This window comes from Amblyomma americanum, chromosome 1 (genome assembly GCF_052857255.1).
Source record: "Amblyomma americanum isolate KBUSLIRL-KWMA chromosome 1, ASM5285725v1, whole genome shotgun sequence".
Classification (NCBI taxonomy): Eukaryota; Metazoa; Arthropoda; class Arachnida; order Ixodida; family Ixodidae; genus Amblyomma; species Amblyomma americanum.
In genome coordinates, this window is record NC_135497.1 from 356,157,311 (window position 1) to 356,170,781 (window position 13,471).

A 13,471-nucleotide genomic window follows, 5' to 3' on the forward strand; every position below is an offset into this window, starting at 1 on the left:
TCACCCTGCCGCCTCGAACCAGCGCCTTCATTACGGTTGAGTGCGAATCATTTCAAGACGGTGACGCCATCGCCGAAACCAACCTGTCATTACTGTTGACGCAAGGCGTGTGCGTGGCCCGCAGTCTGATCCATCTTCACAGTGGCCAGTCACAGGTACTTGCTACCAATTTTTCGCACGAGCATCGGCATCTTTTTCGCGGCACTTCCGTAGCCTTTATCGAACGCATCTCCGATGTTTCCGAGTGCTTCTCCTCAGAACCAGTGCAGCCTCCTTTTCCCCTCGAGAGCCTCGATGTCAACTCCGCGCTGTCAACCAGCCAACGGGAGCAGCTGTGTGCACTATTGCTCGAATTCAGACAGTGTTTCGCCTCCTCGTCGAAAGTGCGTCAAACTACCATAGCCAAGCACCACATCGTGACGTACGATGACGTACACCCGATCCGTCAACACCCCTATCGGGTATCGTCTACAGAGCGCGAAGTCATTAAGTCACAAGTTAAGGAGATGCTCGAAGATGACGTTATTCAGCCTTCCAACAGCCCATGGTCCTCGCCGGTCGTCCTCGTTAAAAAGAAAGACGGCACCCTCCGTTTCTGCGTCGATTACCGGAAGCTGAATGCAGTCACGAAGAAGGACGTTTACCCATTGCCACGTATTGACGACTCTCTCGACCGCCTTCGGCGCGCTCGTTATTTTTCGTCCATCGACCTAAAAAGTGGCTACTGGCAAATTGAGGTCGATGAGCGGGATCGTGAGAAGACGGCCTTTGTCACTCCCGACGGCCTTTATGAATTTAAAGTTCTACCTTTCGGTCTTTGTTCTGCGCCTGCCACATTTCAGCGGATGATGGACACTGTCCTTTCTGGTCTTAAATGGCAGTGTTGCCTAGTCTATCTCGACGACGTGGTGGTTTTCGCCGACTCATTTAGTCAACACCTTGATCGCCTGCGGACGGTCCTCGAAGCCCTTCGTTCAGCTAACCTGACATTGAAGCCCCAAAAATGCCACTTCGGTTACCAGGAGCTGAAATTTCTCGGCCATGTCGTCAGCGCCGCCGGCGTGAAGCCCGACCCCGACAAGCTGGCCGCGGTTGCGGAATTTCCACTGCCACGTGACAAGAAAGCTGTTCGGCGCTTCCTAGGGCTCTGCAGTTACTATCGGCGTTTTATCGAAAATTTCGCTGACCTCGCAGAACCGCTGACTCGCCTCACCCGTGACACCACACCTTTTGTTTGGTCCCACGAGCAAGAAATGGCTTTCGCCGAGCTCCGCCTGCGACTTCAAACGCCGCCCGTTCTTGCCCATTTTGATGAGCGAGGTGACACTGAGATACACACCGACGCCAGCAACATCGGCCTCGGCGCGGTTCTCGTGCAACGCCAGGATGGCGTTGAACGAGTCATCGCTTATGCAAGCCGCGCTCTGTCACGCGCAGAGATGAACTATTCGACGACAGAAAAAGAATGCCTCGCCATTATTTGGGCTGCTGCGAAATTTCGCCCCTATCTTTATGGACGCCCTTTCAAAGTGGTCACTGACCACCACTCCTTGTGTTGGTTGACCAACCTGCGTGACCCGTCTGGACGCCTGGCGCGATGGAGCCTTCGCCTGCAGGAGTTTGACCTCACCATTGTTTATAAGTCCGGACATAAGCATGAAGACGCCGACACCCTCTCTCGTGCGCCTGTCGAACTCGCAACCCCCGACACGGACGACGACATCAGTTTCCTTGGGGCTATCAATTCTTCTGATTTCTCAACCCAACAACGCGCCGATCCAGTGCTACGACCCCTCATCGATTATTTGGAAGGCCAGCCAGCCACCGTTCCTAAATGTTTTTCTCGACACCTGTCGTCGTTTTCCCTGCAACGAGGCGTGCTCTATAAGAAGAACCCTGGTTCCAGTTCGCGCGCGTATCTCCTCGTCGTGCCGACAACACTTCAGGAGGAAATACTTTCTGCGTGCCATGACGAACCAACCTCTGGCCATTTAGGATACTCTCGCACGCTTTCCAGAATCCGCCAGCTGTTCTACTGGCCCAAACTCGCCACTGTTGTCAAACGCTATGTGCAGAGCTGTCGGCAATGTCAGCGCCGTAAGGCCCCGACCGCCAAGCCTCCGGGACTCCTCCAACCTATTGCACCACCACGCGCCCCATTCGATCAGGTCGGCATTGACCTTCTCGGTCCGTTCCCTTTGTCCTCGGGTGGCAACCGGTACATTATCATTGCCACAGACTACCTCACTCGATACGCCGAGGCCAAAGCCTTACCCCGTGGCACAGCGTCCGAGGTTGCGGATTTCTTCGTGCATCAGATCGTACTTCGGCACGGCGCCCCGACCTACGTCATTACCAACCGAGGAACCTCATTTACTTCCCAGATGATGGCCGAAATTTTTCAGCTAAGCGGGACGACCCACCGGAAAACTACTGCTTACCACCCGCAGGCAAATGGGCTGACAGAGCGGCTTAATAAGACTATGGCGGACATGCTGGCGATGTACGTCGATGTACAACACAGGAATTGGGATACGATCATACCGTACGTGACATTCGCCTACAACACAGCAGTTCAAGAGACGACCCGTTTCACACCGTTCCGCCTCCTCTACGGCAGGGAGGTTCAGACGATGCTCGACGCAATGCTCCCTTGCGCAACCGATGACCATCTTTCTGCTGACGCTGAGGAGTTTACCCACGAAGCCGAGCAGGCTCGTCAGCTAGCCCGTATTCACATCACCCAGCAACAAGACAAAGACTCGCGGCGATACAACCTCCGGCACAGACAAGTCTCCTACCATCCCGGCGACCAGGTTTGGGTATGGATACCTGTTCGACGACGCGGCTTGTCCGAAAAACTCATTTGCCGCTATTTCGGTCCCTACAAAGTCTTGCGGCGCGTCAGCGACGTTAATTACGAGGTAGAACCGGACGCTGAACTTTCCCAGCAGAGAACCCGTCGAAAGCCCCGTCCAGAGATCGTCCATGTTTTGCGCCTGAAGCCGTATTTGGCACGGTGACCCACCCAGAATCTTCGTGCCTCTCTTGTGTGTGCTTGTGTGTGTGCTTGTGTTCGTGCGCTCTTCTGCGCGTGTTTTTTTTTAAGAGGGGAGGAATGCCAGGTGGCGTTCGTGGCGCTCGGAAAGAAGACGACGCTCGTGGTGCTCTCGTTTTGAAAGACGTTGAAGTTCGCCGTCTCGCCAACTGAAGGACGTGCTGCCGAGCCCTGCCTTCTAACAGGTCCTCTCTTGTCACCAACACCGTGACAATATTATTATTAAATAATAATAATAAGACAGGACGACACCTGCCCGCCTTCGCGTCACAAGCACAACCTCGCGCGACTGCGACGTGTCTCAGCGGCCATTTAAGCGAGCGCCCGGTTTTACCAGGCTTTACTGTCCGCACAAAGCTGCACGAAGCGCGACTCGCTCAGACTCGCACTAGATCGCCGCGTTGCTGGGTGGCACACAACCGACTGCGTACGCCATGTCCATTTTGCGGACCGAGGGCGTCTGCGTCTGGGAGCAGTCGCGCTGTTTTCCTTTCGCCTGGTCCGAAAAGCGATGCTGACGAAGAGTAGTCGACAAGCCAGCCTGCACCACACCGTCCGTCTATTCTGCTAAGGCTTCACAAAGAGCGTATACCATCACATAAGTAACGTTTCGTGCTTCGGGATCAAGGGCAACCATTCTTTGCACCACAAATGGACGCATCATGTGCGGTGTCGACACCAGTGTCTCGAGGTGACGCAGTACCAATGCCCACTTGAGCCGGCGCTGGCGTGCGGTGGACACTTGTGTACACGATAGTACACGTCGTCATTAGCTCCCTTTCATTTCCAACCAGCAATGTCTTGCGTCTCTCGCGACCATCGTATACGGCAGCACATTTTGAGGTGGAATATTTTTTATCCTTTCTTTTGACGCTAAGTGGGCCACATGCTAAATGGAAACGGCTTATAATAAAGTCTGCACATCTTCAACCAAAAACTAATTTGAAACCCAACATTTCGAAGCCGGCTCGGCTCCTTCATTGGGGGTGGCTGGGGGCACTAGCTGGCGTCTTTAAGGATGAATGGAGGGGAGGAGATCAAAAGAACGAAAGCTGTGATGTGAAAGGCGTGGGGGAGGAAGGAGGTTAAGGCTGTGAGTCATGTTATTGCACTGTGGGCAGGCGGCAATTGGAGACTTTTCTTCTTTGAGTTGCAGAGCGAAGTCCCTGTGCATCATACTGGGGGGATGTTTCCTGTTGTGCGGTTGATGTTCGGGGTAGCTTGGATGTACTATAGGATTCGAATGGGAGCCTTTTTTATGGAAACGACACTGTGAGAGGGTTTCCTCTTAGATTCCGCTAACATCAGGCCGCGAACTGTCAGCTCCCGCTCACGCACCACCGCTGTGTGAATAAATGCAGTCCTCCGTCATTCTTGCAAGGGAACTGGACGTGTTCACGATGTAACGGGGAGCACAGACAACAGAGTTGATTACGGGAGGAAGTAAACAAGGGGCGGCGAGGAGTAGTCGGGTGGGCAGACGAGGTCAGGAACTGTAGGGGACATAGCGGGGCTGCACGGTTGATTGCAGATGAATGGAAGACGTCTTTACCTTGCAGTGGACAGGTCTGCGCCGATTAAGGTGGTGGTGACGACGAAGTGGAGGAGTCATTACCATCGGCGCGTAAAATCGAAAAACGAAAACCATAACTAAAGAAAAAAAACATTCGCTCGCCATGCGGCCAACGAGCATACAGAAGGCCATAAGTGATCTCGGGAGTTCACTTTTTTCCAAACCATTCTGAATAATAATAATAATAATTGGTTTTTTGGGGGGGGAAAGGAAATGGCGCAGTATCTGTCTCATATATCGTTGGACACCTGAACCGCGCCGTAAGAGAAGGGATAAAGGAGGGAGTGAAAGATGAAAGGAAGAAGAGGTGCCGCAGTGGAGGGCTCCGCAATAATTTCGACCACCTGGGGATCTTTAACGTGCACTGACATCGCACAGCACATGGGCGCCTTAGCGTTTTTCCTCCATAAAAACGCAGCCGCCGCGGTCGGGTTCTGAACGTGGACTGCTTTTCACGAGCCGTCTTAGCACAGTGCGCAGAACGGCCGTAAATGCGCATGGGCGGCGAGCTAGTAGCGGAAGAAGTTAGATCGGCCAGCGGGCGAACTCGGAAGGTAGCAGTTAAGGGGTAAAAGCCGCTTTAACACCGCACTCTGCCAGCCCGAGTTTGAGTGCCTGCTACATCCTCGCTGCCACGTCTCTTCCTCGCAGGAGGCGCTGGGCGCTGAACGGGGCGGCCCGGGCGGTTTCTCCGGCCGAGGTCGCAGTCGAACGCGAGCAGCCTGACGAAGACGACGAATTGCGTGAGGCTGCGGCGGCTGAGGCAGCGGCTGTGGCGGTGGCGCCAGCAGCACCAGCTCAACCCTGCCCTGTGGCCATGCGGCCGGCTGCCGTTCTGCCGCACCACCTGGCGGCGGGGGGCGCGGCGGCGCAGGAGTGCTCTTCGGACCCCGAGGAACTCTTTTGCCTCAGCTTAGCGGCGGACCTCAAGCGACTCCTGCCCCGCGAACGACACATGGCCAGGATGAAGATGCTGCAGACACTTCACGACTTGGAGTTTGGCGAGAACATCGGAGAGGCCGCGCTCGGAGAACCGTAGACGGCGCACTGTTTTGCGGAGGACAAGAAAGAAGGTGGCTTCAGCGAGCACCCCCATCATCAGCCGGCAGAAACTTGTAGCTTTCTTTTTGTTTTTTTTACTAGGAATGAAAATACATTGTCTGTTGGGTGGCACGCGCATGTCTCATCAATATAGCATTTGCTTTCAACACACTCTAAGCCAGTAACGACTGAAGTGTGCTACACCTTTCCTAACCTACACAAGTACCACATCATCTTTCCAGACAGATATGACAGCATCTGCCCCTGGTGTGGCGAAATTCCAACAACATATGTAACATGGGGCTGCTCCGATCCCAAGCCCCCGAACTAGACAAACATCACTCCGAGGAACAGTGGGAGTCTGCCCTGCTCAGCTCTGACTTGGCGACGCAGCGAAAGCTGATATCCCAAGCAAGAGCAACTGCGGTGGACATTGGGGTCCTGAAATAAGGACTCCACCCAAAATCTGTATTTTCGCCTGTCTATCCTACCTTTTTGGAATAAATGTTTTCTACTACTACTACTACTTGGTGACTTACAGGACTGATAGTGGAGTGCAACCGAGCGTGCACAGTCAGTTTCCCTCAGCAAGGAGCAATAATAATAAATTGTTTTTTGGAAAGGAAAGGGCGCAGTGTCATCAATCGTTGGACACCTGAACCACGCCGTAAGTGACGGGATAAAGGAGGGAGTGAACGAAGTAAGGAAAAATGAGGTGCAGCAGTGGAGGGCTCCGGAATAATTTCGACCACCTGCGGATCTTTAACGTGCACTGACATCGCACAGCACATGGGCGCCTTAGCTTTTTGCCTCCATAAAAACGCAGCCGCCGCGGTCGGGCTCGAACCCGGGAACTCTAGTTAAACTCCTATAAACGATAATTTACATGTCCGCAGTACAGAGAAAAAAAAAACAAACTTGGATTGGGCCTTCCGCACGACCCGCAGCAACGAACATCGCAGAGAAAGAAGTCAGCATGGCGGCGCTGCGAGCGCATGCTGGCGGTGCCTGTGCACGTGCGGTTCCCGCGGCAGCTCGTGGTGGCGCTGTGGTGGGCAGAGCGCTCTGTCAGTCACCGCCGGAAAGACGAGGAAGACGGTGGCACGCGGCTCCGAAGCCCGATCCCGACGACGACGATCAGTGCTCCGTTCCATCGGGTCCGCGCAATGGCCTCCTTCAACGAGAAGCTCGTCCAGGAGGTGAAGAAGCACACGCAGCTCTGGGACCAGCAGTCCAAGCTGCACAAGGAGGCCGGCTACCGGGAGGCCGCCTGGATGGAAATCGCCGCAGCACTGGATGTGACCGGTGAGACGCGGCCTCTTTGCACGTTGCGTTGCCCGCACACACCGCCGGCCTCGCGCTCCGGTCTCGAACGCGTACGTGTCCGCGGAGGTGCACTGCAACCTCGCAGCTGGCTTCGTCGCAGACACTTGGTGTGGACCGCGTCTTATACGGAGTCGCTGGCACCGTACGATGCGGAATCGGCCTCCTTTTACGTATTGCCGTGAGCCTTTTTCAGCTTCCCTAGGCTCCTTTGGCGTGCTGATGGCACAGCTGATGGTGCCTATAGAAGGACGTGTCTTTTGGATGAGCGCGCGTTTCACCTGTTCTCGTCAATGAGAATGCTGTGCCGGGAACGAGTGTCGTACCGATGATTGCGGGCTCATAGCCGGAGTGTCTTCGCGACAAGCTGCCGCGTGGAATTGCATGGTCTCTGGTCCGTTGTCGACAGGCGTCCTAGTTGACGGTGCCTTAGATCCACGATCTGCTGTATCTGGTCTAAACCTTCTGCTGCCACGTCAGGTCTGTACCTCGAAGACTGCTGGCTCTCTCGAAGCGATATTAGTATTTTGCTGCCGCGTCCAGTACTGTGCCGGAAGCCTTTCCTCTCACGACTGCCCGTCGTCGCAATTAATCAGCCGACGGTGGCTGGGGTACTAAAAGGCCTAGGCCAGGCACGTGTCCGTGGGGGTTGGGGGGCCCGAGCAACTCCTCAATGTCAAGCACCTCCACCCCCTCCTTTCCGTTCTTGAGGCAGGGCCCTGTAAGAAGTCCCTTGGGCCCTCCCGAAAAAATTACTGGCTACGTGCCGGGCCTAGGCTACTTACTCTCAGGATAACGTAACGTTCGTTATTTTCTTTCATTTGCGTTCGATTTTCTTACAGCTATAGATATGTGAGGCAGCACCCTCTTAAAAGGCACCGATTTCGCCGTCGGCCTCCCAATATGCCATAACCAAATACCCGGTTACGGCGTTAGTGTGCTTAACACCAGAACGCAGGATCGAACCTCGGTGCGGCGGCCGCGTTTCGTTGAATATGGCAGAAATTCCCGAGCCCTCCACTACGGAACCTTTTTTCCTTCATTCTCTTAGTCCCTCCTTTATCCTTTCCCTTACGGCGCGGTTTAGGGGTCCGCCAATATGTGAGAGAGATACTGTATCATTTGCTTTTCCCAAAAAATAATTACCCAATTTTCTCACCCGCCGCAGTGGCTCAGTGGTTAGAACGCTCATCTCCTGATCCGGAGTCCCCGAATTCGGACCCGACCGCGGCGGCTGCGTTTTTATGGAGGCAGAAGGCTAAGACGCCCGTGTGCTGTGCGTTGTCAGTGCACATTAAAGATCCCCAGGTGGTCGAAATTATTCCGAAGCCCTCCAATACGGCACCTCTTTCTTCCAGATATTGCGCCATATACTTTCCCCAAAATCTAAATATTATTATTATCACTAGCAGTAGTAGTACTATTAATAATTTTCTCACATATTTCGGTGGACACCCGAACGGCGCCCGTAAGCGAAAGAAAATGAAATGAAAAAAAATGGTTTCAAGGAAAGGAAAATACGCCTGTATCACATATCTCGGAGTACCACTTGCCAGCCACAAATGAATCAGTTTTTTATGTTTGACTTTATTAAACAAGCCAGGTATGAAAATTCTAGAGCTTATAACTTTTTTTTTGCGATTAGCTTCTTGTTTATGTGAGAAGTGTTAACGGACTACGGTTTTGTCGTGGAGGAATTCTTTTCACCGGTCGTAAATGTGGGCGGAGCTTCACTGCGGAGAAGTTTGATGAGACTGTACATACCCCTCACGACGAGGCACTGTCAGTTATACCAAGAGCAACAGGGCGCTGGAAGAGCGGTTTTTGTTTTCACGAAAGCTGTATACTAATTGTGGGGTGCCCCTAACCGCGACAAAGGCATGGTTGTTTTGACCGCAAACCGCGCGTTCCCTGGCGCAGTGGAGGAGTGCCAGACCCGGTGGCGCACCCTCCGGGACACGTACCTCAAGCGCAAGAAGCGCCGGCGCGCCGGCGCCAACGGGCAGTGGAACGTGCTGGAGCGTGATCTCGGCTTCCTCGATGACTTCCTGAGGCCGCGAACGTGAGTGTTGTGTACAGAGCGTGAAAGAAGAAAGGAGGAAATAGGTGCCGTAGTGGAGGGCTCCGGTCGAAATTATTCCAGAGCCCTTCACTACGACACCTCTTTCTTCCTTTCTTCTTTCACTCCCTGTCTGTCTGTTGTTGCCAGTTAGAAAGAAAAGGAAAGTGCACAGGCCTGCTCACTGACTCTAGCCGAGCCACAATCGCTACCTCGTGCAGATAGTAGGGGAGTTGAAAGATGGGATAGGAAGACAGGATAGTAAAGACGCGCTAAAGACAATGCCGATCCCGGAGGCAGTGCAATACCGGGCCAACCGATGGCGGGAGTGAAGCATCCTTCAAACTCTCCGCCACATTTCCAAAAAGAAGTTCAATTGGACCCGTAACAGATACTCTACTGGGGCCGGACTTTCACTCCCTCCTTTATCCCGTCCCTTACGGCGCGGTTCAGGCGTGCAGCGATATATGAGACAGATACTGATTCATTTCTTTTCTGCCAAAACCAATTATTATCATTATTATTAATACAGGAAGACACCTGCCCGCCTTCGCGTCACAAGCACTACCTCGCGTGACTGCGACGTGGCCCAGCGGCTACTTAAGCGAGCGCCCGGTTTTGCCATGCTTTACCGTCCGCACAAAGCTGCGCGACTCGCATTAGATCGCCGCGATGCTGGGTGGCACGCAACCCACTGCGTACGGCATGTCCATTTCGCGGACCCAGGGGGTCTGTGTCTGGGAAAATTAATAATAATAATTCACGAGGCGTCTCAGGCTTTTCACGAGGCGTCTCAGCACAGTGCACAGAACCGCCGTAAATGAGCATGAGCTGTGGGCGGCTGGCAGAAGGAAATTAGATTGGCCAACGGGCGAACTCGGAAGTTAGCGGTTACGGGGTAAAAGCCACTATAACACCGCACTCTGTCAGCTCGAGTTTGAGTGTCTCATACACCCTAGCTGTCACGCCTCTTTCCCTTTTCCCTCGCAGGAGACGCTCGACGCTGAACGCGGCGGCCCCGGCCGATGTGGAAGTCAAACAGGAGCAGCCCGGCGAAGACGCCGAAATGCGCGAGGCAGCGGTGGCTGCGGCGGCAGCACCACCTCTGGCCATGCGGCCGGCTGCCGTGATGCCGCATCGCCTGGCGGCGGGGGGCGCGGCGGCGCAGGAGCTCTCCTCGGACCCCGAGGAGATCTTCTGCCTCTGCCTGGCGGCGCACCTTAGGGGACTACCGCCCCGCGACCGAAGCATCGCCATGATGAAGATGCTGCAGACACTGCACGACTTGGAATCTGGCGAGAACATCGGAGAGTTCGCGCTAGGAGACCCGTAGATGGTGCACGACATTACGGTGGACGAGACAGAAGGCGACTTCAGCGAACAACCCCCTCATCAGCCGGCAGAAACTTGTAGCTTTCTTTTTGTTTGTTTTTTACTAGGAATGAAAATACATTGTCTGTTGGGTGGCACGCGCATGCCTCATCACTACAGCATTTGCTTTCAACACATTACAATTCAGAATGGACTGAAGTGAGTACTTGGTGAGATTCGAGGACTGACAGCTGAGTGCAACCGAGAGTGCACAGTCAGTTGCCCTCAGCGAGGAATAAACAAGCTCGATACTTCGAAAGTAAGCGATTGTAAAGTCTAAGTTAAGCCGAAAGTTAGCCGAGTTGGTGAACTTTCATGATTAAAATGAAGCGCAAAGAAAACACGACAGACAGAAATGACGACGCAGACAAGCGCTAGTCTGCGTCAAGCTGTCTTTCGTGTTTATTTGCGCTATATTCTACGTCATGTCGAACTCTAGCTTTCGTCACCGTGCCAAGGTAGCTCATCTCGTAAGTTTTATGGCGCATCACGTCTGTTCAGACAAAGATCATGCGCTACTAAAGGTCACTGCATTAATGCGCTCAGCACGGTTAGCTGATGAAGGTCAAGCCTGTGGAAACCTGTTTCCCCCCTCCATTTCGATGCGGCCCATCTTCATCGTCGGCCGTCGGGACGGGCAGCACCGGCTGGGCCAGGAGGGAAGTTTCCCTCATGGGGGAAAGGGAACGGCGACGGGAGCGCCACCTCGTAGGTTACGCGGAATTCTGCGGGACCGGACACAGTCTCTTCGGGATCCGGCCAGCGTTACGAGCGGTTGGAGCCGCACGCTCTCGTCACCTTCCGCGGCAAGCACACGGGGATCCATTGTGCCTTGCCGCTGGACTTCTGGTTCCAGGCAGCGAAGCGAGTGCATCAAACGCGCGCTCTGGTCGCATTCCCCAGCAAATGCTAGGGAATTGTTTTGCCTCAAGCATGCGGCGCGCACGGGAAAACCCGGCCGCCATTGTCGGCGCATACAAATGTTCGCCGCCGATACTTCCGAAGTCGCGCCCCTGCCCCAGCCGGTAAGTCGGAAGTCCTTCTTACGTTGCCTTCTACTTCCGAGGATGCCTCGTTGATGGTTTGTAGCTAGCTGGCCCGCTCTGAGTATTAATTGCAACTGTAATAAATAGCATATGAGTGTTAACGCGTTGTCGTCCCCTCCTTTTGTTTCCCTCGAGCACGAACCCCTCCGAGGTTAGCGAGCGGGAACGCTGCATCCGCGGAGTGGGAGTGCGGGGCGGGGTGGAAGGCTGTTCCCCCAGATATTTCCACAAGCCAACCCGCGTAGTATTGCACGCAGGCGGGTATAGCCATGCATCAAAGGAAGCAACGGGAGAGTGCGACAAAGCAGCGGAAACTGGCTCTTTGGTGCGTACGAAAACAACGGGATAAAAAGATGCTGGCAGACAACGCTGGCGCTGCTACACAACTAAGTGTATGTGTAAGCACGTGCAAGTACAGAAAAAGGGGGAAACAAAAGAAGGATGTTTAAAAAGTCAGCTAGAAGAAGAAGGAAAAGGCAGATCACGGAGCGGGGCACATATTAGAATAGGTACCAGCCAGCATGCGCCTGTATTGGCACCTGAAGCCGAAAATCTAATAATTTTTTGGGGGGAAAGGAAATGGCGCAGTATCTGTCATATACCGTTGGATACCTGAACCACGCCGTATACTGGAAGGCATAAAGGAGGGAGTGAAAGAAGAAAGAGGTGCCGTAGTGGAGGGCTCCGGAATAAATTCGACCACCTGGGATCTTTAACGTGCAGGGACATCGCAAAGCACACGGGCGCCGTAGCGTTTTTCCTCCATAAAAATGCAGCCGCAGAAAATAATAATAATTGGTTTTGGGGGAAAGGAAATGGCGCAGTATCTGTCTCATATATCGTTGGACACCTGAACCGCGCCGTAAGAGAAGGGATAAAGAAGGGAGTGAAAGAAGAAAGGAAGAGATGCCGTAGTGGAGGGCTCCGGAATAATTTCGACCGCCTGGGGATCTTTAACGTGCACTGACATCGCACAGTATACGGGTGCCTTAGCGTTTTTCCTCCATAAAAACGCAGCCGCCGCGGTCGGGTTCGAACCCGGGTACTCCGGATCAGTAGTCGAGCGCCCTAACCACTGAGCAACCGCGGCGGGTACAGAAAAATTTAAAATTCGATTTTTGTGGTGATGGTGGTAGTAAAATCTTATTGGATGCCCTGGGGTGGGTTTTAGAGGAGAGTGGAGGGTTTCACCACTCCCTTGCCTGAGTGGTAGTCCTCATTCCGGGACAACATTGGTGGTAGCGGCTGCCCGCTCTCTTTCGACCAGAGCCCTCTGAGACTCCAGGTCCAAGAAGCCGGACAAGGTCGCCTTCCAGACCTGCCTCGTTGGCTGATTTACTCTCTTTATCTGCGGATTTTTCAGGCAGGCCCATACCATATGATATGCGTCTCCCCACATCTCACAAAATTTACAGTACACCGAAAAAGTTGGGCTATGTGTTTTAGAATCGCACGGCTTAGAAACGACCCCGTTTGCAGCCATCTGCGGTGTCGTTCCTCAGCTCTATCCATGCCCTGGCTGGCTCTGGGAACGCCTGCCTACTGAGGCGCAGATGTGTTGTAATGCCTGCATATGTGGTAAGCGGATTCGGTACAGGAGTCCCGACAGAGTCTGGGAATGGCGCAGTGTGTCTCACATATCGGCGGACACCTTAACAGCGCCGTAAGGGAACGGATAAAGGAGGAACTGAGAGAAGGGAAGGAAGAGAGTGCTGCCGTAGTGGAGGACATCGGAATAATTTCGACCAGCTGGGGATCTTTAACGTGCGCTGACACCACGATGCAATGTCAGATTTCGAAGGGTGGAAAAATGTCTTACAACAATATTACGAATTTCCATTTTTATCGAAATAACTCGTGGCTGCTCTACACATCATTAAATCTGGCTTTAACTGTGTAATTCCTTCGCAATAAATTTAACTAGCAATTTATATGTCAAAACTGGCGCGTCCACATCCCGCTACGGACGTTACGGTTGTTCGTTTACGCGAGCATTACTG

At 53.5% G+C, this 13,471-nt stretch overlaps 1 protein-coding gene across 1 annotated transcript in view; it reads left to right on the forward strand.

Moving 5' to 3' along the window:
• The window catches only part of LOC144121759 (uncharacterized), a 63,363-nt gene extending 52,838 nt beyond the window's left edge, over positions 1-10,525 (forward strand). The window contains exons 6-8 of the mRNA XM_077655134.1: positions 6,620-6,977; positions 8,916-9,057; positions 10,045-10,525. Of these exons, the coding sequence (XP_077511260.1) occupies positions 6,620-6,977; positions 8,916-9,057; positions 10,045-10,387 (843 nt within the window). The 3' untranslated portion in view covers positions 10,388-10,525. The remainder of the gene's footprint in view (positions 1-6,619; positions 6,978-8,915; positions 9,058-10,044) is intronic.
• Positions 10,526-13,471: the final 2,946 nt, after the last annotated feature.